The 26,007-nt window shown below is 43.8% G+C and overlaps 1 protein-coding gene across 1 annotated transcript in view; it reads left to right on the plus strand.

The window, feature by feature from the left end:
• Positions 1-26,007, plus strand: part of LOC144501720 (dynein axonemal heavy chain 17-like) — an 832,067-nt gene that overhangs the window by 200,698 nt on the left and 605,362 nt on the right. The window contains exon 18 of the mRNA XM_078225682.1: positions 7,362-7,505. Coding sequence (XP_078081808.1) covers positions 7,362-7,505 — 144 coding nt within the window. The remainder of the gene's footprint in view (positions 1-7,361; positions 7,506-26,007) is intronic.

Consider the following 26,007-nt stretch of genomic DNA (forward strand, 5'->3'; position numbering starts at 1 on the left):
GTATGCATTTAACCAACCAGTTAACCAAACACAATGGTTTAACCAACCTATTTAGTTCTAGGATCGACTAAACAAATGCACAACAGGGTGTGCTTCTTCAGTAAAACCGACAGGCTGAGAAGGCTTTGTAAAGTGAAACTGAAGGGCTCCAGCGATGTACAGGTGAGAGACTGCACAGCACTTCTTCTGAGACTGCAATCACTGCTAGATAACATCTTGGATATCAGTCCACCTGTCTTACATCTTGCACTTGTCCTCATCTTGAACTGCGCTTCACTGCTGTCAGCCTTCTCTATGGCATTGGAGCATCCTATGTAGCCCTATTTTGAAGTTCTGATGAGCAACAAGAGGAGCAACATCAGAGGCAGCTTCTGCCTTTTTGTCAGCCGCATGCTGCTTCATAGGGCAGAGGAGTTGGATGTAGGACTCCAGTGAGATTTCCTACACAGATTCTTCAGGCAATTTAGGCAGTTTCCTTGGTTGAAGCACCACATAGTCTGCAATGGTTCAAGAACACAGCTCACCACCACCTTCTCAAAGGCAATTAGGAATGGACAATAAATACTGGCCTAGCCAGCCTTGCCCACATCCCGTGAATAAGACTAGAGATTATAAAAAGAATAAAAGGATGAAATTAAAAGCTCTGTATTTGAATGCAGGTAGCATTCGAAACAAAACAGATAAACTGCAAATGCACATAGAAATAAGTGAATACAATTTGATAGCCATAACTGCAGGGGGACATGGATTGGAACCTTATATTGAAGGGTACAGGCTATTTAAGAAGGATAGGAAGTGCGGAAAAGGAGGAGGGGTGGCTCCCTTAGATAATTATGGTATTAGTACAATATGAGGGGATGACCTAAATTCAAGAATCCAGGATGTGGAAAGGTTTGTGTGGAAATAAGAAATGGTTAAGGCCAATAGTCACTTGTGGGAGTTGTGTACAGGTATCCTAACAGCAACCACATGGTAGAGTAGAGCATAAAGAATAATTGGAGTTGTCAGAAAGGCAGGTGGGTCTGAGACTTTGTTTTTAAATTTAACTTAGAGCAATTATAAGGGCATGAAAGCAAATTTGGCAAAATAGGTTAAGGGAGAGATGCAGTTGCTAACACTTAAGGGGATATTTCAGAATGCACAGAATTAAAAAATTTTTTTTAATGAGATGTAGGCATTGCTGGCCAGACCAGCATTTATTGCCCGTTCGTAGTTGCCCTTGAAACGATGGTGGTGGTCCACCTTCTCAAAGCGCTGCAGTACCTGAGGTATAGGTACACCCAAAATGCTCTTAGGGAGAGAGAGTTCCAGGCGACAGTGAAGTAACATCGATATATTTTCAAGTCAAGATGGTGAATGACTTGGAGGGGAACTCCCAGGTGGTGGTGTTCCCAACTATCTTGTCCTTCTAGATGGTAGTCATTGTGGGTTTTGAAGGTGTTGCCTAAGGAATCTTGGTGGGTTCCTGCAGTGCAGCTTGTAGATGGTACACGTGGTTGCCACTGTGCTTTGGTGGTGGGGTATTGAATGTTTGTGAAAAGGGGTAGCAATCAAGCAGGCTGCTTTGTCCTGGATGATCTCAAGCTTCTTTAGTGTTGTTCGAACACTCATCCAGGCAAGTGGAGAGTATTCCATTATACTCCTGACTTGCGCCTTGTAGATGGTGGACAAGCTTTGAGGAGTCAGGAGGTGAGTCACTTGCCATAGCTATTCCTAGCCCTTGACCTGCTCTGGTACCCATAGTATTTATATGGCTGGTCCAGTTCAGTTTCTGGTCATTGGTAATCCCCAGGATGTTGATAGAATAAATACATTGTAATGAATAAGAAAAAATCTAAGGGATGGACCTAACATTCATGGTGAACTAGAAAGTTTAAAATACTATTAGAGTTAAAGAAAAAGCATAAAATTGTGCAGAGACAGATGGCAAAATATAAGGAACGGCAAAGGATGACAAAGATTAATGAAAAGAGAAAAATTAGACCATGAAAGTAAACTAACCAGAAATATAAAAACAGAAAATAAGAGTTCTTATAAATATTTTAAAAAGAAGAGCTAACAAAATAAGCTGGTCGTATAGAAAATTAATCTGATAATGAAATAAAAGGAAATGGCAGATTAATTGAACAGATCTTCACTATAGAGGATACAAGTAACATCCCAGAAGCAGCTACAATCCAAGAAGTATAAGGGAGCGAGGAACTCAAGGAAATTACAGTCACCAGAGAAGTGGTACTGAATAAATGGTTGGAACCGTGGGCCGAAAAGAGCTCAGGTTCTGATAAACTTCATTTTAGGGTCTTAAAGGAAGTGTCTAATGTCTCCCTAGATTCGGAGAAAGTCCCATTAGTTTGGAAGGTAACAAATGTAACTCCATTATTCAAAAAGGGAAGGAGACAGAACGGGGGGAAGCTACAGGCCATTTAGCTGAACATCTGTCATGAGGAAAGTGTTGGAAGCTATAAAGAATTTATAGCAGGGCATTTGGACAAGCTCAGGTTAATCGGGCTAAGTCAACATGGTTTTGTGAAAGGGAAAACATGTCTAACTGGCTTCTGGAGTTCTTTTTTTGAGGAAGTAGGATGTTCTGCGCATAAAGCATCTTTGGGGTGTGGGAGGAAACCGGAGCATCTGTAGGAAACCCACGCAGACACAGGGAGAATGTGCAAACTCCACACTCGACAGTCATTCAAGGCCGAATTGAACCCAGGTCCCTGGCGCTGTGAGGCAGCAGTGCTAACAACTGTGCCACCGTGCTGCCCTGATGAAGGAGCAGCGCTCCGAAAGCTTGTGATTTCAAATAAACCTGTTGGACTATAACCTGCTGTTGTGTGACCTCTCATCTTGTCCACCCCAATCCAACACCGGCATCTCTACATCATCATAAGGTTGAAGTAGAGTTTGGGAGATTGTAAGATTTAGGTCTCACAAAACCTGTACAGTTCTCTGAATGGGATGCACCCATCGTCCCTATCCTCAAACCGGATTGCACTATAGGAATCTGTGGGAAATATAAACTATCTGTTAATTGAGGAGCTCAAATAGATAGATACCCTAGAATTGTGGACCTCTATGGCAAATTAGCAGAGGGCCTGAAGTACACCATGTTAGAGCTCAGTCATGCCTACCAACAGCTGGAGTTGGATGAGGATTCACAGAGATTAGTTACTTTCAACCTCCACAGGACGATACCAGTACATACATTTACCTTTTGGATTCTCATCAATAGGGCAGGGTGGCATGGTGGCTCAGTGGCACTGCTGCCTCACAGCACCAGGGACCCGGGTTCGATTCCTGGCTTGGGTCATTGTCTGTGCGGAGTCTGCACATTCCTCCTGTGTCTGTGTGGGTTTCCTCTTGGAGCTCCGGTTTCCTCCCACAGTCTGAAAGACGTGCTGGCTAGGTGCATTGCCGATGCTAAATTCTCCCTCAGTGTGCCCAAACAGGTGCCGGAATGTGTCGACTCGGGGATTTTTACAATAACTTCATTGAAGTGTAAATGCAAGCCTACTTGTGACACTAATAAATAAACTTAAAACTATGCCATATTCCAGAGTACGAGGGAAAGTTTATTACAGGGCACTCCTAATGTAATGGTATATCTAGATGATGTCCTAAGGAACACAGGTCAAACTTAGAGGAAGTTTTGAGAAGATTTAAAGAAGCAGGTGTCTTTTTGAAATGAGAGTTGCATTTTCCAGGCAGATGAAGATATATAAGAACATAAGACCATAAGACATAGGAACAGAATTAGGCCATTTGGCCCATCAAGTCTGCTCCACCATTCAATCATGGATGATATTTTTCTCATCCCCATTCTCCTTCTTTTTCCCCATAACCCCTGATCCCCTTATAAATCAGAATCTATCTATCTCTGTCTTAAAGACACTCAATAACCTGGCCTCCACAGTCTTCTGCGGCAAAGAGTTCTACAGATTCCCCACTCTCTGGCTGAAGAAATTCATCTTCATCTCTGGTTTAAAGAATCGTCCCTTTAGTCTGAGATTATACTTGGATTTCAGGGTAGATGGTAAAGGCTTTAATAATAAAAAAAACTTCAGACAGATGGCATGGAAAGACCAACTGCATTTGCATCAAGAACATTATCAAATGCAGAGAAAATATAGACAAGGGAAATGATGGGTCCTCGCTGTCCAAATGATTGGACCAAATAAACCAACAGGTTTAGTGAAGGAGCAGCGCTCTGGAAGCTCATGATGCCAAATAAACCTGTTTGACCTTAACCTTGTGTTGCGAGACTTCTTACTGGACTGAAAGGGACCAAGTGTTATCAAAAGTTAAGAGAATGGCGATGCAAGGATAGTGCTATGTGAAATCAGAGCAACTTAAACTTTACCAGCAGTGTATAATGGAGATAAAGCGTGAGGATGACATGTTATTGTGGGGGACTCGTGTTATTGTGCCACCCCAGAGGCAACTGCTTTAATTATAGGAATTGCACAACACACACTTAGGACAAAGTAGGATGAAAGCACTTGCCTGAAGTTTTTTTGGTGGCTGGGAATCGATAAAACAATGGAAAGAATGATCAGCCAGTGCCGGAGTTGTGAATCCAAGCAGGCATTGCTGCCACTGACGAATATTCATCCTTGGGAGTAGCTGGGTAGGCCGTGATCAAGATTACATATTGATTTTGCAGGTCCGTTCATGGGACATATGTTTCTGATCTTGGTTGATGTGCATTCTAAATAGTTGGGTGTCCAATTGATGAAGTCTACAGCGGCCACAGCCACCATTGACAAGTTGAGGCATCCCAGAGGTCTTAATGTCAGGCAATGGCTCAGCATTTAAGCAGAAGACTTTCGGAAATTTGTTAAGTGAAAAGGTATTTGTCATGTTTGGTCAGACCTTACCACCCAGCTTCTAATGGGTTCGTAGAACAAGTACAAATGTTCAAATCATCAATAAGAAAACAAGTTCATAGGCCATTACCTTCACGTTTGGCAAATTTCTTGTTGTCATACACGCCAAATGTGACCACTGGGGTCACGCCAGCTGAATTACTAATGAAGTGCCGTTTACGGATCCATTTGGATTTGGTATTCCCAGATTTGGCGGGGAGGGTGGAGGCTAGGTAAGCCTGCCAGAAAGAAAATCATGGCTGGAATTTTACTGCCCTGCCTGCCATGGGAATTGGAGTGGGTGAGGGGTGGATAATGGAAAGATGCATTGACCTCGGGCAGGATTTTACGGTTTCAGGACGAGTGAGGCCATAAAATCCTGTAACATGACTCGACAAAAATGGACTGGGTTTTCCAAGATGATGATCTAGTTCTGGCCAGGAATTTTGCAGTAGGACTGACATGGATGTCTGATAAAATTGTGTAAAGAACAGGACCAGTCTCCTACATTGTAGAAGTACAAGGTAATTGTGTAAAACAAAAACATGTGGATCATTTGAGGAAGAGAGTTGGGCCTGATGCAGGGGATCAACTGGTCTCCTGCGGTAGACTTGTGTTCAGCAGTTGCTGATATAGGGATCCCCTTTGTAAGTATGGAGCAGGGCATCCAGTAGTTTCCGAAACCGAGGAGGCAGTAGCTGCTGAGGAGGATCTCGACATCAGATTGATGAGTTTACCTTTTGCAACAGACTGCCAAGATTCTGTACTCACCGAAGATTATAGTACCAAATTGAAATGCTCCACCAGGGTCCGGGAGTTTCCTGACCACCTGAACTTGTGATGAGTTTTTCCTGGGGTGTCCCTATGTCTTATCAAGCTTTGTATGCTTATGTTTAATGATGTACGATAGATGAACTTAGGAGTTAAGGGGGAAGGAGAGTGGTAGCGTGGCCCCTTTAAGGGGGTGATCCCAGAGGGCCACGTGATTGGGCTCTACCTTATGGCGAGTGTAATAAATCCACGGAGGCGAAGGTCCCATCACCAAAGTTCCTTTATTTACAAGACATACTATACAACAGAGTGCTCCCTGCTTCAGCAGGCAGAGAGACTGACACACTTGCTTTAAATAGGCTCCCTGATTGGGCCATTAATTAGGACTCAATCAGGGACATCTTTTGGTAGGACTTAATCAGCGAGTTCATACTCTAGCAGGCCAACCTCATTTGCCTGACTGAAGTCATCACAGAAAGGCAGCGTGGGAAGCCAAGTGAATTGGGTGCAAGGGGGTACATCTTGGGTCAGGGAGTAACCTCGCTGCAGTTCTGGCAGACCCTTGTTTATACATGTACAAATATTGTTGGTAAATAAACTTGAAGCCACAATGAGTTGCCTTTGAAGTTACTACAGAGTGCATGCTTCTATTATGCTTAAGAGCAACTGATACTCATTGGGGAAAATAAGGAACGTACATAAGAAATACTTTACACTTGTTGTGGGAGTGGGTGTATTGGAATAACAGCTGATTTTAATGCTGAACAAACCAGACCTCAGATCAAAATCTGTCTCATCTGATCGTATTTTGTTGTAGAATTGAGGAGGGAAAGCTACTGAACATAAAAGTACAGGACTCCAGTGATAACTTAAAAAATTTGAAGAATTAAAATGCTTATTAAAATAAATAAAGGATAAAACTTAAACATACAAGTTAAATGAAACACAGTTAGAAAAATCTTACAAAATAACCCATAAAATGCTTTACCAAAAGTACACAAAACTATATTTTCTGGCAACAGCCTTTACAGATTGTTAACCATAAATTCCAGGAAATATTACCCAAACCAAGAAATTGCTTAATTTTAAAGGGAAGTACAATCCACGCTGATATTTTTTTTTTCCAAAGGGAGATTCAAATCAAGCTTCCACAGGTCAAATAGTATCCTGGCCCAAAACAGAATTGCCTTTACCAATTAGAAGACTTTCACTGCTCTTCTGATACACTCCAAACACATAGCAGTTTGTTTTCAGTGTTACTTTGCATCTACCCTCCACAGCAACTAACTACAGTTGAAAACCTGTTCTCATAAATATTTCACTACTCCTTTCATCATAGCCCTCTTTTGGCTTCAAATATCCCTTTGAAAACTCAGGTTTCCAAATATTAAACCTTAATTTTACCTCCATTTTGTGTCAGTAAAATTTTGAAACATCTGCTGCTGTTTACTCGCCAATCTCCTGTGAAAAGCAAATGTTTTTTGAAAGTCCTTTGAAATGTGACAGCTACACATCAATTTCAACACTTTTCCCCCAATGCCCAACCTTTGAGGGATTTTATGAGGTCAAGTTCAAATCCTGTTAAATTTAAGCATTCCGAGGCTTGGACAAAAGCAGGGCATGAGTTATGCTGTTCATGTTTAGCAGCCTGACATTGGGCATCCAGGATAATCATGACTGTTTAAAGTGTATAAATAATTTGGATTTGTATTGTTTTTCTGGTTGCAGGAAAACAGAATACTTTTTCAAGCAGAAGAGAAAGCTAAAAGCTGGGAGAACTATGTGAAATACATTGATAAGATGGTTGTAAAAGGCTTCCATGCAGTAGTTCATAAGTCTCTACAATTTCTTCTCAGCAACATGGAAAGTCAGGTTAGTTAAACTCAGCAGAAGTTATAGTGAAGCCCGTGGTTGGTATATTACCCATCCCAGAGCAACAGGCTGGGAAACAGATGGACTGGTAAAATGCTAAGACCTCACTGGAGCAGTTCCTCAATGAGGTCATGCTGAATGAGATGGGTATCTAATTTGAATAATTAAAGACCCTCTTAAGGGCCATTGGCACTCCCCCCCACCTCCCCCAACACCCTGCTGTTCATTAGGAGGTCAACAGCTGCATAGATGCAGTCTCATTGGCTTCTTAGGGAGGCAAGCTCTGTGGAACAAAGAAAGGTGCAGTGGGGAGGGAAAGAAGCTCCTGTGATCCCAACAATTTCCCTGGGAGGGAAATGTGTTGGTAAAAAACTGGGCCCCAAGATTTATAATTTTTGTTTTCTTACCTGCTGTTGGCCTGAGGTCTCCTGTATTTCTGAGCATCAGCCACCTCTTGCACTGGCACTGCTGAGACTCTAGAGCACTTTTCCTGTGTTTAATTGGATGGCAGGTCTTATGGTGGCCAATAAGGAGGGTACCTTCAAGGAAATTGCTGATACAGTCCCACTGACCATTCATGCAGGTTTGGTACCTGTATATGGTCCCAACACCTAGACATACCCCCTCCCCAATCTTGGGAAAATTCCACACCATGTATATATAAATCTAAGTTGTCATGAAATATGTTGTATGTACATTGCTGTGAACTTCATGAACATAAAGATCATGAGCAACATTGTAATGGTTACAATCACATGGCAACTTGACATGATGGCTAGAATGTTACGCCCTGCCCACCACAAGAATTGGAGCGGGCAAGGGGCGGACCATCGGAAGGTCTGTAGACCTTGGAGGGATTTTACGGTTTCCGGACGAGTGAGGCTGTAAAATTCCGCCATATCAGTCTCAGCTGTGGTACCCATGACCCAAAACAGTCTGCTTGTATTCACTGTCACAGCCAGGACTTGAGATAAGGCTATTTAAATGAGGTTTCAGAGACAGCATTTTCTCCAGGAATTCCCCAGTCTGTGAGTTAACTCATTCAGAATAAATACCGACAGATAGGAACATAGAAATTAGGAGCAGAGCCTGCTCCACCATTCATAGGAACATAAGAATTAGGAGTCAAGCCTGCTCTGCCATTCAATCAGATCATGGCCGATCTCTCCCTGGTCTCAAGTGCACCTCCCTACCGGAAATACACAGTGGGGTGCACCGTTGGTGGATTCAGAGGGTACCACTGGCGTGAAGAGCCGGAAGATCATGCCCAGTGAATTCTGAGGTGAGTAACTCACCTTTTGACTCCAAAGTCTGTCCACCATCTACAATGCACACAAGTTATGAGTGTGTTGGAATACTCGCCATTTTCCTGAATGAGTATGCTCCAACAACACTCAGGAAACTTGACGAAATCCAGGAGAAAGCAGTATGTTTGATCGGCATGTCATCTACCAATTTAAATATCAATGCACAGTGGCAGCACTATGTGTACTTTACACAAGATGCACTGCAGCAGCTCGTCACAGCTCCTTCTGAACCTGCGACTTCTATCACCTGGAAGAACAAGGGCAGCAGACGTATGAGAACACCACCACCAGCAAGTTCCCCTCCAAGCCACACACTATTCTGCCTTGGAACTATATCGTCATTCCTTCACTCTCGTTGGATCAAAATGCTGGAACTCTCTTCCCAACAGCAGATTGAGAGTACCATTTTTAACATTATTTCAAGGGATGTGGGCATCACTGTCTAGGCCAACAATTTTATTGCCAATCCCTAATTGCTCTGAGGAGGTGCTGGTAAGCCACCTTGTTTTACCGCTGCAGTCCAAGTGGTGTAGGTATACCTACAGAGCTGTTCAGAAGGGAGTTCCAGGATTTTGACCCTGTCACAGTGAACAAATGGTGACACAGTATTAAGTCAGGATGTTGCGTGGCTTGGAGAGGAGCTGGCAGATGTGATATGAACCCTTGAACCTGCTCCACCCTTCAATAAGATCATGGCTGATCGGATTGAAACTTCAACCCCACATGCCTGCCTAACCTCGATAACTTTTCATCCCCTTGTTGATCAAAAAGCTATCTAGTTTTACCTTAAAAATATCCAAAGACTCTGCTTCCACTGCCTTTTGTAAAAGAGAGTTCCCATGCATCTGCTGCCCTTCTCCTTTAAGGTGATAGAGGTTGTGCATTTGGAAGGTATTGTCGAAGGAGCCTTGGTGAGTTGCTACAGTGCACCTTGTAGATGGTACTCACTGCTGCCACTGGGCATTGGTGGTGGAGGGAGTGGATGTTGAAGGTGGTGCATTGTGTGCTAGTCAAGTGGGCTGTTTTGTTCTGGATGGCATTGAGCTTCTTGCGTGGTATTGGAGCTGCACTCATCCAGACAATTAAAGAGTATTCCATCACATTCCTGACTGTGCCTTGTAGATGGTGGACTGAATTTGGGGAGTCAGGAGCTGAGTAACTCTCCACCTCTGACTTGTTTTTGTAACTACTGCATTTGTATGGCTGGTTAAGTTCTATTTCTATTTCAATAGTAATCCTCATGATGTTGATATCAGGGGATTCAACAATGGTAATGCCACTGAATTTCATGGGAAAATGCTTGTATTCTCTCTTTTTGGAGATGGTAATTGCCTGGAACTTGTGTGGCGCCAATTTGCCTGCCACCTATCTGCCCAAGCCTGTTTGTTATCCAGAATTTGCTACAAAGGGGAACAAACTGCTTTAGTACCTGAGGAATCACAAATAGTGTTTGGTGATGACACACTTGGTCATATGTTGCCTTGATGTCGAGAGCAGTCTCTCTCACCTCATCTTTCGGGGTCAGCTCTTTTGTCCACGTTTGGACTAAGGTTGTAATGTGTTTATGAGCTGAATGGCCCTGTTGGTCCTCAAACTGAGCCTCAGTGATAAGGTAATAAGATGACCCCTTCCATCATTTTGCTGATGATCGCGAGTAGACTGATGGGATGGTATTTGGTTCCATTGGATTTGTCCTGCTTTTTGTGGACAGGACATACCTGGGCAGTTTTCCACATTGTTAGGTAGATGCTAGTGTTAGAGCAGCTTGACTAAGGATGCAGATAGTTCTGGAACACAAATCTTCAGTGCTCTTCCTGGAATGAGGGGCGATGAAACTTGTGCATGTAGGATGGTTTGCTGTTGTGGGAAGGTTGTTAGTGCTATTAGGGTGTGTTCCCTAGGCCATCAACAAGTTGTAAAGATGTGGCGAACATATTTTTAAAGACATTACAGTGGGGTGCAAAAACTATTGTGTACTTATAGTTTGATGTTGCACAGTGACAATATTGGTGGAGTTTAGGTAGCCAACCAGAAGACGAAGTCAAATCAATAAACAATTTATTGATTAACACGTGAAGGCACATAGCCAAATTCATGGTCCCATTAACAAGAAAAGGGTTCAAGTTACTGAGGCAGTTCTCATACAATTTGTAGTCAGGTTCCAACGCGGGTTTGTTGTCTCGTCCTAATTGCACAAAACAAGTAATCCCAAGAAATCCAATGTCCTCCTCACTTTCATGCTAAGGTTTCTGCTCTTCACTATTGCTCGATGATCTATTTGTATAATTTATCTAAGGGTTGCAGTTGAACCTCATCACCAACATTGACATGGAAGTGCTTCCGGGTTGAAGGTCACCAGTTCCTTATGGGATTTCCAGTGGTCATCTGGTGTGAGGCATGACTGTACACAACAGCCATGTTGAGTGAGGGATGGATGCAATGTAGAAAATGGATGAGCGAGTATCTGAAATACTGTCCCTCCAGCACCTTGTGATATCACAGGTTATATATTAATTTTCAGAATATTGGCTGGTATAGTAATTGTAAAAAGGGCAGAGAGGGCGACGAGTTTCTGAAAAAAGTTTAAAAGTTTATTTATTTTTGTCACAAGTAGATCTACATCAGCATTGCTTCAAGAAAACTTACCTCGCATTAAGTTGATCTTTCTCTACACCCTAGCTATGACTGTAGCACTACATTCTGCACTCTCCTTTCCTTCTCTATGAATGCTATGCTTTGTCTGTATCGTGTGCAAGACACAATATTTTTCACTGTATCCCAATACATGCAACAATAATAAATCAAATCAAATCACTGCAATGAAGTTACTGTGAAAATCCCCTTGTCGCCACATTCCAGTGCCTGTTCGGAGAATTTAGTATGGTCAATGCACCTAACCAGCACATCTTTCAGACTGTGGGAGTAAGCTGGAGCACCCGGAGGAAACCCATACAGACATGGGGAGAATGTGCAAACTTTACACAGACAGTGACCCAAGCTGGGAATCAAACCCGGGTCCCTGGGACTAGGAGGCAGTAGTGCTAATCACCGTGCCGCCCTCAGCAGGAGAATCTTCTGCCTCAGCATGTTTCCAGTCCATCGAGAAAGGAGGCATTGCTGGATCTGGAGAACGAGGTGAGACAAGTGGATCAAATATCAGTGGACAAACATTTAGGCATAGTGAACATTTAGTATATTATGGCTTAGCTTAGCTATAGAAAAAAACCAAGGACAATCCACAGTAAAATTAACTAACGTGGCATGGGCACTTTTCAATGGGATTAGAATAGATCTGGCCCAGGTGAACTGGCATGTATTGTGATTGAACAATGGGCAGCCTTAAAGAGGAGATAGATTGGGTACAGATGAAGTATATTCACACATGGGGGAAAGATTGAACAAGCAATTCTAAATCTGTGTTCATGACAAAGGTTATAGTGAGTAATATGAGACAATAAGGTGTGCATGAGAGCTGTACTCAAGGTTGACAATAAAAGTGAGAACACAAAGTTCTGGGAGTGGAATGAGGTGGCGAGTGAAAAAAAGAAATGAGAGATAAAGAGGTCATTTAAGAAGAGACTGACAGCCAACATAAAAAGGAATCCAAAAGTCAGATTAAACAGGTGATGGAAGATGATATGCCACACACGCTCAAGCAGTTAAATGCAGTTAAACAGAAACAGCATTGGGAAAAAACAAATAGACAGCCTATAGGTAAAAACCATAAACTGCTATTGAAACGTTTAAATGCAGTCATTGCGGAACAGAGCACTTACTATGCAGTTGTCTGGCCAATGGAAAGCAGTGTAAGAACTGTGATAAAGTCCATTAAGATGTGCAAATCGAACAAAATGCACGATCGCAGATGATGACGCAGATATTGAATCTGAACTTTGCATTGGTGCAGTAACAACAAATTTGAAAGAAGATGAATGGAAGGTTGGTTTAAAAATTGCCAACATGCAATTTCAAGCTTGACACAGGTGCATAAGCCTGTCTTGTGAGATAAATAAAGTAAAACAGTAACTAAAACAAAAGTGAAGCTGTCCACTTACATTGGTAAAGAAGTTGCTGTAGAAGGCCAATGCACACATAAAGTGAACTGTGGAAATCAATCTCCAGTACTTCCATTTATACTCTGAAAAATGATGCAACCTTTCATAGAATCTGAAGCTAATCAAAAGAATAATGACTGCCACCTTTGATTATATCCTTAGTGAGTAAAAAGATTTGTTCAAGAGAATTGGTTGCCGAAAAGGAGAACACACCATCAAGATTGACAAAACTGTGACATTCAAAGTACACCTGCCCAGGAAAGTACCAGTAATTCTCAGAGACCAACTGAAAGCAGAATTGGACAGAAAAGAGAAGGGTCATTTCATCAAGAAAATTGAAGAACCGTCAAAGTGGGTTAATCCAATTATAATAATAGAAGAATCATATGGTGTCGACGGGGGTTTCCTCTCGAAGCTATGTATTTCTCAGACTTAAGCTAAATACAAAGACTCAAAATGCTGTGTACTGATTTTGAAGATGTGACTTTATTTAACCAAACGATCAAATGGGAGAATGATATGAGGAAGCCCTGCACTCAAGGTATAGAATGCGGGCAGCCGGATATCAGTCTGGAAAACAACCGCCCTGTGAAGGCGATTACACATTTACCAAATCATATTGCCCACCTTTCCGGTGGGCACTATCGAGTAAATATTAATACAAATGAGTCAATAACCATCCTGTCATTACCTCCAGCCAATAACAACACACATCCTGACCTCATGGGGTTTTATTTGTCATAAATTATGGACGTTACCTCTCTTCTGTTGCCCAGCAATATGGGACGCTGGATAGTGAAATGGGAGAATGATTCCCACCAAATTGAACCCATGTGACTCTCATCTGACCCTGAGAAATTCTTCATGTCTACTCGCCACCTGCATTATCTCTCGGAGATGTATGACCCCATTCATAAGGCTAGCATTGGTAGCCATCTTGTTCCCGACCACTGCATTATTGCTTTCAGTGAAACTATTGTTTCTTACCTCTCCCACCAGGGCCTGCTGTATTTTGTCACTGACTGAAGTTTCACAAAATGTAACCAAAAGCAAAACATATCCATCGTGTAAATTCAAAATACATGTTTGAAATGAGAAATATTTGTTAAGCATACAGAGCTGTCTTCTATGGCAACAGCCCTGGCTGTTTACATTCCCATAGTCCAAGATCACTCACTCTAAAGTTAGTGTTGTGTTAGTGTTCCTAAATCTGTGGTTGTAGTTTATTAGCCTAATTAGTCCCTCTCCATCATATGGGAATCTGCAAGTCTATTTGGATGCCAGTGACCTAAACCAGACAGTACAAAAAAAACCATTATCAGCTGCCTACAGTAGAAGAGGTCATGTGTGAGCTAGCTAGTGCCAAATGCTATTAAATCTTGGATGCAAGTTCAGGTTTCTGGCAGGTCAAGCTGATGAACACAGCTCTGATCTCTATACCTTCAACACACCATTTGGATGCTACAGGATTTAAGTTTACCTTTTGGTATTAATTCAGCTCCTGAGGTGTATCACAGAACAGTGAACAATGAAGGGTTAGAGGATGTGGAAACTTATATTGATGATATGCTGGTCTGGGGAGCCACATGAGAAGAACGCAACCACAGACTGAGGGAAAAAGCAAATTACTGCAGATGCTAGAATCAGTAACAAAAGAGAAAATGCTTGAAAATCTCAGCAGGTCTGGCAGCATCTGTAAGGAGAGAAAAGAGCTGATATTTCGAGTCCAGATGACCCTTTGTCAAAGCTGAGGAAGGTGCTGGCAAGAGCTAGAGAGAGGAATTTAAAGCTGAAGAAGGGAAATACAAAATAGATTTTTGAATCTATGCTGTGTGAAAGGATAGCAAGAACAACACTATAATAAATCATTTGAAACAATTTTTTTGCTTGCCATGGCATACCTGAAGGATTCATCTTAGACACTAGTCCACAATTCTCAGGCACTGAGTTTTGCAAATTTGTACTATACTGGGAGTTTGCCACATTACATCAAGTCCCAACAATTCACAATCCAATGGAATGGTGAAACATGCAGATCTTAAAACACCTATTGAAGACTGAAAGGTGGACTACCTGCTTCAAGAAGACAACCCACGGCATGCATCAACTCCGGTCACCCAGATTGCCTAGAACCACTACAGTTCGCTTATTGCCGCAACAGGTCCACAGCAGACGACATCTTCCTGGCCCTATACTCAACCCTGTAACTCCTGGATAACAAGGACACTTATGTCAGACGCCTATTTATTGCCTACAACTCAGCCTTCAACAGCAGTAATAGGGGACTCACTAGTTAGAGGCACAGACAGGCATTTCTGTGGCCACAATCAAGCCTCCAGGATGGTGTGTTGCCTCCCTGGTGGCAGGGTCAAGGATGTCTCTGAGCAGTTGCAGGACATTCTTAAGGGGGAGTGTGAGCAGCCAGAGGTCGTTGTACACATTGGTACCAACGACATTGGTAGGAAAAGAAATGAGGTCCTGAAGTGTGAATACAGAGAGTTAGGCAGAAGGCTAAAGTGCAGGACCTCGAGGGTAGTAATTTCTGGACTACAGCCAGTGCCACGTGCTAGCGAGAGTAGGCATAAGAAGATTTGGCAGATGAATGCGTGGCTTGAGAGCTGATGCAGGGGGCAGGGATTTAGATTTGTGGATCATTGGGATGTCTTTTGGGGCAGTGGTGACCTGTTCAAGAGGGACGGGTTACATCTGAACTGGAGGGGGACTCATCCTGGCTGGGAGATTTGCGAGAGTCACTCGGAAAGGTTTAAACTAGTTTGGCAGAGGGTTGGGACCAAAAGAAGTAGGGAGACAGAAGAGAAGGTTGAGGGCAGCACAGAAGTTAAAAGAGAGCATGTTAAACAGTAAAGGCAGTGTCAGTAATCCTAGTACTAGATAGGTCAGGCAAGAGCAGGGCAGAGAGCAAGGAAAGTCTAGATTAAACGCATTTATTTCAATGCAAGAGGTCTGATAGGCAAGGCAGATGAACTCAGGACATGGATGGGTACATGGGACTGGGATATTATAGCTATTCCTGAAACATGGCTAAGGGAGGAACAGGACTGCCAGCTCAATGTTCCAGGGAAGTTATAGGAAAGATAGAACAGGAGGTAAGAGAGGACGGAGTTACGTTTTTGATTAGGGAGAACATCACGGCAGTACTGAGAGGGGATATTTCTGAGGGTTTACCAACTGAGTCTATATGGGTAGAACTGAGAAATAAGAAGGGGGAGATCACTTTGATAGGATTGTACTGTCAGCGGGCCTCCAAATGGTCACCGGGTGCCGGACTAAGCTAGAGTTCCAGGCTAGCCACATAGAGCCCCGCCAACTATGGCAAGGTTTGCAAGACATAGCAGGCTACAAGATGGAGGCATGTAAAATCGCAGACACCAATGCAACCCTCCCTGATGAGCTCAGTGCATTTTACGCCCGTTTTGAGCATGAGGTCAGCCCTCCACTCTGGAAGCCTCGGATGAATTTGTATCAGAGGTCACCATTGCAGATGTCAGAGCAGCTTTCTCAAAGGTCAACCCACAGAAAGCGACTGGCCCAGATGGGGTACCCGGACGAGCACTCAGATCCTGCGCAGATCAGCTGGCAGGGGTATTCGCAGACATCTTCAACCTCTCTTTACTACAGTCCGAGGTCCCTATCTGCTTCAAGAAGATGACCATCATCCCACTACCAAAGAAAAGCCAAGCAGCGTGCCTTAACGACTATCGTCCGGTGGCTCCGACATCCATCATTATGAAGTGCTATGAAAGGTTTGTCATGACATGAATCAATTCCAGCATCCCGGACTGCCTGGATTCGGGCCCCCAAATAGTCAGCAGGAAATTGTAAGGAAATTACAGATAGCTCCAAGAAAAATAAGATGGTAATATTTAGCTTTCCCAACATTGACTGGAACAGCCATAGTATTAGGGGCTTGGATGAAGAGAAATTTGTTGAGTGTATTCAGGACGAATTTATCATTCAGTATGTGGATGGCCCGACTGGAGAGAGGGTAAAACTTAACCTCCTCTTGGGAAATAAAGAAGGGCAGGTGACAGAAGTGTTTGTGAGGGATCACTTTGGGACCAGTGACCATAATTTCATTAATTTTAAGATTGTTACAGAGAAGGAAAGGTCTGGCCCAAAAGTTAAAATTCTAAATTGGAGCAAGGCCAATTTTGATGCTATTAGACAGGGACTTTCAAAAGCTGATTGGGGGAGTCTGTTGGTAGGCAAAGAGACGCCTGGTAAATGGGAGGCTTCCAAAAGTGTGTTAACCAGGGGTCAGGATAAACGCATTCCTTTTAGAGTGAAAGGCAAGGCTGGTAGAAGTTGGGAACCCTGGATAACTCGGGATATTGAGGCCCTGGTCCAGAAAAAGAGGGAGGCATATGACATGTATAGGCATCTGGGATCAAGCGGATCCCTTGAAGAGTATAGAGCGTGTCGGAGTAGCGTTGAGAGAGAAATCAGGAGGGCAAAAAGTTGTTGCTTTGGCAGATAAGGCAAAGGAGAATCCAAAGAGCTTCTGCAAATACATGAAGGGCAAAAGAGTAATTGGGGAGAGAATAGAGCCTCTGAAGGATCAACAAGGTCATCTATTTGCGGATCCAAAGAGATCGGTGAGATCTGTTGAGAAACTTGGGGAAATGAATAGTGATATTTTGAGAGTGTACATATTACAGAGAAGGAGGTGCTGGAAGTCTTAAAGTGCATCAAGGTAGATAAATCCCTGGGACCTGCTAAAGTGTATCCCAGGGCGTTGTGGAAGGCTAGGGAGGAAATTGCAGGTCCCCCAGCAGAGATATTTGAATCATCAACAGTCACAGGTGAGGCACCAGAAGATTGGAGGGTGGCAAATGTTGTGCTTTTGTTTAAGAAGGCTGGAGGGAAAAGCCTGGGAACTGCAGGGAACTGCAGGCCGGTGATCCTAACATCTGCAGTGGGTAAGTTGTTAGAAGGTATTGTGAGAGACAGGATATGTCGAATACCTGGGTACAAACAACACAAGGCAGTATAATCGACTTGGATACACACAACACTGGGCATCAAGACTACTCAGACTTCCAAGCTTTAATTACTTGTGCACAAATGAGAACACAATACAGAGCATAGCATTGCAAGGTGTTCTGTCGATTCATACAGAAAATGTAACAGTTATAGTTCACCATATCTTGTTCTTTGGAATTTGGTTATTGAAAGGGTCTTATTTTCATCCTGTGGCCAAGGCTGGGAACACTGTTTATGAAACTAACACAAGGTTCAGTTTAGTCGCTTATCCTGAGTATGCAAGCACTGGCCTCACTGAAGGCCTTGTTTGCTAATCAGCATTTTCCATTACTTGACAAAGTTGTTTGTCATAACTTAATTTCCATAACTGTTGTAACTTAATTTTTCCCGACCAGCATCTGCAGTTTTTAACTGGTTTTAACTATAGTTTCACAAGTTCCAGGAACCTCATGGTACTTTATTTGAAGTGAGCATCCTTAATCTTGCAGAACAAAGTGAATTAAATATTTGGCCATAGCTGGAAATACAACTTAATTTTCACAGATCGACAGGGATTTAGAGAGGCAAGGACTGTTTAGGGACAGTCAGCATGGCTTTGTGAGTGGAAAATCATGTCCACAAATTTAACTGAGTTTTTTGAAGGGATAGCCAAGAAGGTATATGAGGGCAATTCAGTCGAGGTTGTCTACATGGACTTTAGTAAGGCCTTTGACAGGGCACCACATGGTAGGTTGTTGTATAAGGTTAAATCTCATGCGATCCAGAGTGAGGTAGCCAATTGGATACAGAATTGGCTTGATGACAGAAGACAGAGGGTGGTTGTAGAGAGTTGTTTTTCAAACTGGAGGCCTGTGACCAGCGGTGTGCCTTGGAGATCGGTGCTGGGTCCACTGTTATTTGTCATTTATATTAATGATTTGGATGAGAATTTAGGAAGCATGGTTAGTAAGTTTGCAGATGACACCAAGATTGGTGGCATAGTGGACAGTGAAGATGGTTATCTAGGATTGCAATGGGATCTTGATCAATTGGGCCAGTGGGCTGATGAATGGCAGATGAAGTTTAATTTAAGTAAATGCGAGGTGATGCATTTTGGTAGATCTAACTAGGGCAGGTCTTACTCAGTTAATGGTAGTGTGTTGGGGAGAGTTATAGATCAAAAAGATCTTGGAGTAGAGGTTCATAGCTCCTTGAAAGTGGAGTCACAGGTGGACAGGATTGTGAAGAAGGCATTTGGCATGCTTGGTTTCATTGGTCAGAACATTGAATACAGGAGTTAGGATGTCTTGTTGAAGTTATACAAGACATTGTTAAGGTCACACTTGGAATACTGTATAGAAAGGATGTTATTAAACTAGAAAGAGCGCAGAAAAGATTTACTAGGATGCTACCAGGAATTGATGGTTTGAGTTACAAGGAGAAACTGGAGAGACTGGGACTTTTTTCCTTGGAGCGTAGGAGGCTTAGTGGTGATCTTATAGAGGTCTATAAAATAATGAGGGGCATAGATGAGGTAGATAGTCAACGTTTTTCCCAAAGGTAGGGGAGTCTAAAACTAGAGGGCATAGGTTTAAGGGGAGAGATATAAAAGGGTCCAAAGCAGAATTTTTTTCACACAGAGGGTGGTGAGTGCCTGGAACGAGCTGCCAGAGGTAGTAGTAAAGGTGGGGACAATTTGTCTTTTAAAAAGCATTTAGACAGTTACATGGGTAAGAGTGGTGTAGATGGATGTGGGCCAAACGCGGGCAATTGGAACTAGCTTAATGGTAAAAACTGGGCGGCATGGACAAGTTGGGCTGAAGGGCCTGCTTCCATGCTGTAGACCTCTATGACTCTAACACCATTATCCCAACAAAACTCATCTCCAAACTCTGTGGCCGAGGGTGCAACTCCTCCCTCTGTGACTGGATCCTAGACTTCCTAACCCACAGACCGCAATCAGTAAGGATAGGCAATGATACCTCCTCCACGATTATCCTCAACACCGATGCCTTGCAAGGCTGTGTTCTCAGCTCCTGACTATACTCCTTATACACCTATGACTGTGTGGCCAAATTCCGCTCCAACTCCATTTTCAAGTTGGCTGATGACAACACTGTAGTGTGTCAGATCTCAAACAATGATGAGACCCAGTAAAGGAAGTGGATAGAGAATCTGATGAAAAGATGTGATGGCAATCTCTTCCTCTATGTCAGTAAAATGAAAGAGATAGTGATCGACTTCAGGAAGCATAGTGGAGAACATGACCCTGTCTACATCAATGGTGATGAAGTGGAAATGGTCGAGACCTTCAAGTTTCTCGGTGTTCAGTTCACCAAAAATCTGTCCTGGTCCCTCCATGTTTATGCAATAATTAAGAAAGTCCATCATTACCGCGACTTTCTCAAGGAGCTAAGGAAATTTGGCATGTTTGCTACAACTCTCACCAATTTTTACAGATGCACCATAGGAAGCATCCTTTCTAGTTGTATCACAGCTTGGTATGGCTCCTGCTCTGATCAGGACCGTAAGAAACTACAAAGGTTGTGAATGTAGCCCAGTCGATCATGCAAACCATTTTCCCATCCATTGACTCCGTCTACACTTCCCACTGCATCGGAAAAGTAGCCAGCATAATCAAGGGCCCCATGCACCCCGGACATACTCTCTTCCACCTTCTTCAATTGGGAAAATGATACAAAGTGTGAGATAGAAACATAGAAACATAGAAAAACTACAGCACAAAACAGGCCCTTCGGCCCCACAAGTTGTGCCGAGCATATCCCTACCTTCTAGGCCTACCTATAACCCTCCATCATATTAAGTCTCATGTACTCATCCAGGAGTCTCTTAAAAGACCCTATTGAGTTTGCCTTCACCACCACTGACGGCAGCCGATTCCACTCGCCCACCACCCTCTGTGTGAAAAACTTCCCCCCAACATTCCCCCTGTACTTACCCCCTAGCACCTTAAACCTGTGTCCTCTCGTAGCAGACATTTCCACCCTGGGAAAAAGCCTCTGAGTCCACCCGATCTATGCCTCTCAACATCTTATATACCTCTATTAGGTCTCCTCTCATCCTACGTCTCTCCAAGGAGAAAAGACCGAGCTCCCTCAGCCTATCCTCATAAGGCATGCCACTCAATCCAGGCAACATCCTTGTAAATCTCCTCTGCACCCTTTCAATCTTTTCCACATCCTTCCTGTAATGAGGCGACCAGAACTGAGCACAGTACTCCAAGTGGGGTCTGACGAGGGTCTTATATAGCTGCATCATTATCCCTGGACTCCTAAACTCAATCCCTCGATTGATAAAGGCCAGCACACCATACGCCTTCTTAACCACCTCCTCCACCTGCGGGGCCGATTTTAGAGTCCTATGGACCTGGACCCCAAGGTCCTTCTGATCCTCTACGGTACTAGGAGTCTTTCCCTTTATATTGTACTCTTTCATCCCATTTGACCTGCCAAAATGGACCACTACGCATTTATCCGGGTTGAAGTCCATCTGCCACTTCTCTGCCCAGTCTTGCATCATATCTATGTCCCTCTGTAACTTCTGACATCGCTCCAGACTATCCACAACCCCACCAACCTTCGTGTCGTCGGCAAACTTACCAACCCATCCCTCCACTTCTTCATCCAGGTCATTTATGAAAATGACAAACAGCAAGGGTCCCAGAACAGATCCCTGGGGCACACCACTGGTGACCGACCTCCATTCAGAAAAAGACCCGTCGACAACCACTCTCTGCCTTCTGCAGGCAAGCCAGTTCTGAATCCACAAGGCAACAGCCCCTTAGATCCCATGCCCTCTCACTTTCTCGAGAAGTCTTGCATGGGGGACCTTATCGAACACCTTGCTAAAATCCATATAAACCACATCTACCGCTTTCCCTTCGTCAATGTGTTTAGTCACATTTTCGAAGAACTCCACCAGGCTCGTAAGGCACGATCTGCCTTTGACAAAGCCATGCTGAGTATTCTTGAGCGTACTAAACCTCCCTAAATGCTCATAAATCTTGTCCCTCAGGATCTTCTCCATCAGCTTGCCAACCACTGAGGTTAGACTTACCAGTCGGTAATTTCCTGGGGTATCCCTATTCCCCTCCTTGAAATAGGAACCACATCTGCAATCCTCCAATCCTCCGGCACCTCTCCCGTCTCCATCGACAGCAAAGATCATCGCCAGAGGCTCTGCAATCTCTTCCCTCGCCTCCCACAGTAACCTGGGGTACATCCCATCTGGACCCGGTGACTTATCTATCTTGATGCCATTCAAAGATTCCAGCACAACCTCTTTCTTAAAGTCCACATATTCAATCTTTTCAGTCCACCGCAAGCTCGCAATACATCCACCCATGTCCTTCTCCTCTGTGAAAACCGCAGCAAAATACTCATTAAGCACCTCTGCCATTTCTACTGGTTCCGTACAGACTTTCCCGTCTTCACCTTTTATAGGCCCTATTCCTTCACGTCTCATCCTTTTACTCTTCACATATTTCTAGAACGCCTTAGGGTTTTCCTTAATCCTACGTGCCAAGGCCTTCTCGTGACCCCTTCTGACTCTCCTAATTTCCTTCTTTAGTCCCTTCCTACAAGCCGTATACTCATCTAGATCCCTATCTTCGCCAAGCTCTCTGAACCTTTTGTATGCTTTCCTTTTCTTCTCGACTAGGTCCCGCACAGCTTTCGTGCACCACGGTTCCTTTAATCTACCAACACCTCCCTGTCTGATCACGTACCAACTGACTCAAGAACATCTTCTCTTCTTCCCTGCCGGCATCAGACTTTTGAATGGACCTATTATATATTAAGCTGATCTTTTGCTTCATCCTATATGTAATTGCAACACTATATTCTGCACCCTCTCCCTTCCTTCTCCTCTGTGTACTCTATGAACAGTATGTTTTGTCTGTATAGCGCAGAAGAAACAATACTTTACACTGTCATCCAATACATGTGATAAATCAAATCAAAAAAGAGATACCTACTTGCCCTATTGGATTTCAGGAATACTCCATTAGTGGACATTGAATCATCTCCAGTGCAGCTCCTAATGAGGAAAAGATTAAGAACTAAGCTTCCAACTGCACCCTAATTGCTGTTTCCACAGTCAGTAAGCTACAATGTGCAGGACCTGCTCAAAGTGAGGCAGCAGAAGCAGAAACAATACTTTGATTGAGGAGTCTGACTTCTGTCTGAACTGAACATGGGAGACACAATGAGGATTTAGGAAGATGAGGTTTAGGATCCTGCTGTTGTCACAGGAATGACAGGAGAACCAAGATTTTGAAAAGTGCATACTTCAAATAGAGCATAGAAAAAATACAGCACAAACAGGCCCTTCGGCCCACAAGTTGCGCCGGTCATGTCCCTACCTACCTAGGCTTATATATAGGCTTACCTATAACCCTCAATCCTATTAAGTTCCATGTAGTCATCCAGAAGTCTCTTAAAAGACCCGATTGAGTTGGCCTCCACCACCACTGACGGCAGCCGATTCCACTCACCCACCACCCTCTGAGTGAAAAACTTACCCCTGACATCTCCTCTGTACCTACTCCCCAGCACCTTAAACCTGTGTCCTCTCGTTGCAGCCATTTCAGCCCTGGGAAAAGGCCTCCGAGAATCCACCCAATCTATACCTCTCAACATCTTGTACACCTCTATCAGGTCACCTCTCATCCTTCGTCTCTCCAAGGAGAAAAGACCAAGCTCCCTCAGCCTATCCTCATAAGGCATGCCAACCAATCCAGGCAACATCCTTGTAAATGTTCTCTGCACCCTTTCAATCATTTCCACATCCCTCCTGTAATGAGGCGACCAGAACTGAGCACAGTGCTCCAAGTGGGGTCTGACGAGGGTCTTATAAAGCTGCATCATTATCTCCCAACTCCTAAACTCAATCCCTCGATTGATGAAGGCCAGCACACCATACGCCTTCTTAACCACCTCCTCTACCTGCGAGGCCGATTTAAGAGTCCTATGGACCTGGACCCCAAGGTCCTTCTGATCCTCTACACTGCTAAGAGTCTTACCCTTGATATTATACTCTTTCATCCCATTTGACCTGCCAAAATGGACCACTACACATTTATCCGGGTTGAAGTCCATCTGCCACTTCTCCGCCCAGTCTTGCATCCTATCTATGTCACACTGCAGCTTCTGACATCCCTCCAACCTATCCATAACACCACCAACCTTCGTGTCGTCGGCAAACTTACCAACCCATCCCTCCACTTCCTCATCCAGGTCATTTATGAAAATGACAAACAGCAAGGTCCCAGAACAGATCCCTGGGGCACTCCACTGGTGACCGACCTCCATTCAGAAAAAGACCCGTCGACAACCACTCTCTGCCTTCTGCAGGCAAGCCAGTTCTGAATCCACAAGGCAACAGCCCCTTAGATCCCATGCCCTCTCACTTTCTCGAGAAGTCTTGCATGGGGGACCTTATCAAACGCCTTGCTGAAGTCCATGTAAACCACATCGTCAGTGTATTTAGTCACATTTTCGAAGAACTCCACCAGGCTCGTTAGGCAAGATTTGCCGCTGACAAAGCCGTGCTGACTACTTTTGAGCAAAGGTTCACTAAATGGACGACAATGCAGGAGAAACTGGAAACTCCTATAGAAATCAATGAAACATGACCCTGCTCTGAACCAGAAGGTGTAGCTGAAGATCAAGAACCAGAATCCACCAGTGCAACAATAGATAACCAGACAAAGCCTCAAAGCCCTAAAAACTAAGGAGTGAAAATGATGCAGAGCTGGGAATGGCCCCATGTCCTTCAAAATTATGTTTGTCACCATTCAGCACATACAATGGAAAAATTATGAAAAAAACAGAGATACAAAAATAAGTAAAAGAAAAAACAGACTGATCAACACAGAATGCGAAAGGATAGATAAGAGACTTTATGTACTTGAGTCGACCATACTCACAGCCTATTTTGTTCCAACAGAAGTTAGTCTGGTGTTTTGTGTTTTTAAAAACAGAGCAATGTTATGATAATAGGGTACTTGTAGTGGACTCCAGTATTAGATATGGTACGTATTGCACTTCATTGGGTCACTTGACCTGGGGCTGAAAGATCAGGTAGCACGTGTAAGAGATTGCACCAAAGCTGCAGATGTGTGTTCATGTTCTGAAAATGTGTTAGTAATAAAGTTAATTTACAGCAATGGTGTCGGTCATCCTGCAACATAAAAACACGAAAGTCCTTGCTGCCCAAAAAGGCAAGGGGCACGAATTTCCCAGCCCGCTGCATTGCTCGAGTAGCGCAGTGGGCCAGGAAATGTCAGTTGGAGGGCTGAAACGGGAATCATGACTGGCATCCAGCCAGTCGCGATTTTCCCGGACCAATTTTTATGTTGTAATCAGCCTCATTCCAGGAGACAGCACAAGGCTGATTACCATCTTGAAATTGACATTTCCATCTCATTAGTGCATCTAATTCCATGACATTCCATGCATCTAAATTGGAAGGGCATAAATATTCTGGCCGGGAGGTTTTCTAGTGTCACACGGGAGGATTTCAACTAGTTTGGAAGGGGGATGGGAACCAAAGCAAAGGTGAATTACTGAAGGGGAACCAGAGAGTAGGGCCAGTCAGACTCCGAGAAACAGCAGGCAGGGTGGGGTTGCTAATCAAAGTGGGTCTGCTGGACTGAAGTGCATTTGTTTCAATGCGAGAACCGTAACAGGTAAGGCAGATGAACTTAGAGCTTGGATTAGTACTAGGAACTACAATGTTGTTGCCATTACAGAGACTTGGTTAAGGGAAGGACAGGATTGGCAGCTTAACATTCCAGGATACAGATGTTTCAGGCGGGATAGAGGGGGATGTAAAAGGGGTGGGGGAGTTGCACTACTGGTTAAGGAGAATATCACAGCTGTACTCCGGGAGTACGCCTCGGAGGACTCATACAGCAAGGCAATATGGGTAGAGCTCAGGAATAGGAAAGGTGTAGTCACAATGTTGGGGGTTTATGATAGGCCACCCAACTGCCAGCGGGAGATAGAGGAACAGATATGTAGGCAGATTTTGGCAAGGTGTAAAAGTAACAGGGTTGTTGTGTGGGAGATTTTAACTTCCCCTATATTGACTGGGACTCACTTAGTGCTAGGGGCGTGGATGGGGCAGAGTTTG

Source organism: Mustelus asterias, chromosome 12 (genome assembly GCF_964213995.1).
Source record: "Mustelus asterias chromosome 12, sMusAst1.hap1.1, whole genome shotgun sequence".
NCBI classification, from domain to species: Eukaryota; Metazoa; Chordata; class Chondrichthyes; order Carcharhiniformes; family Triakidae; genus Mustelus; species Mustelus asterias.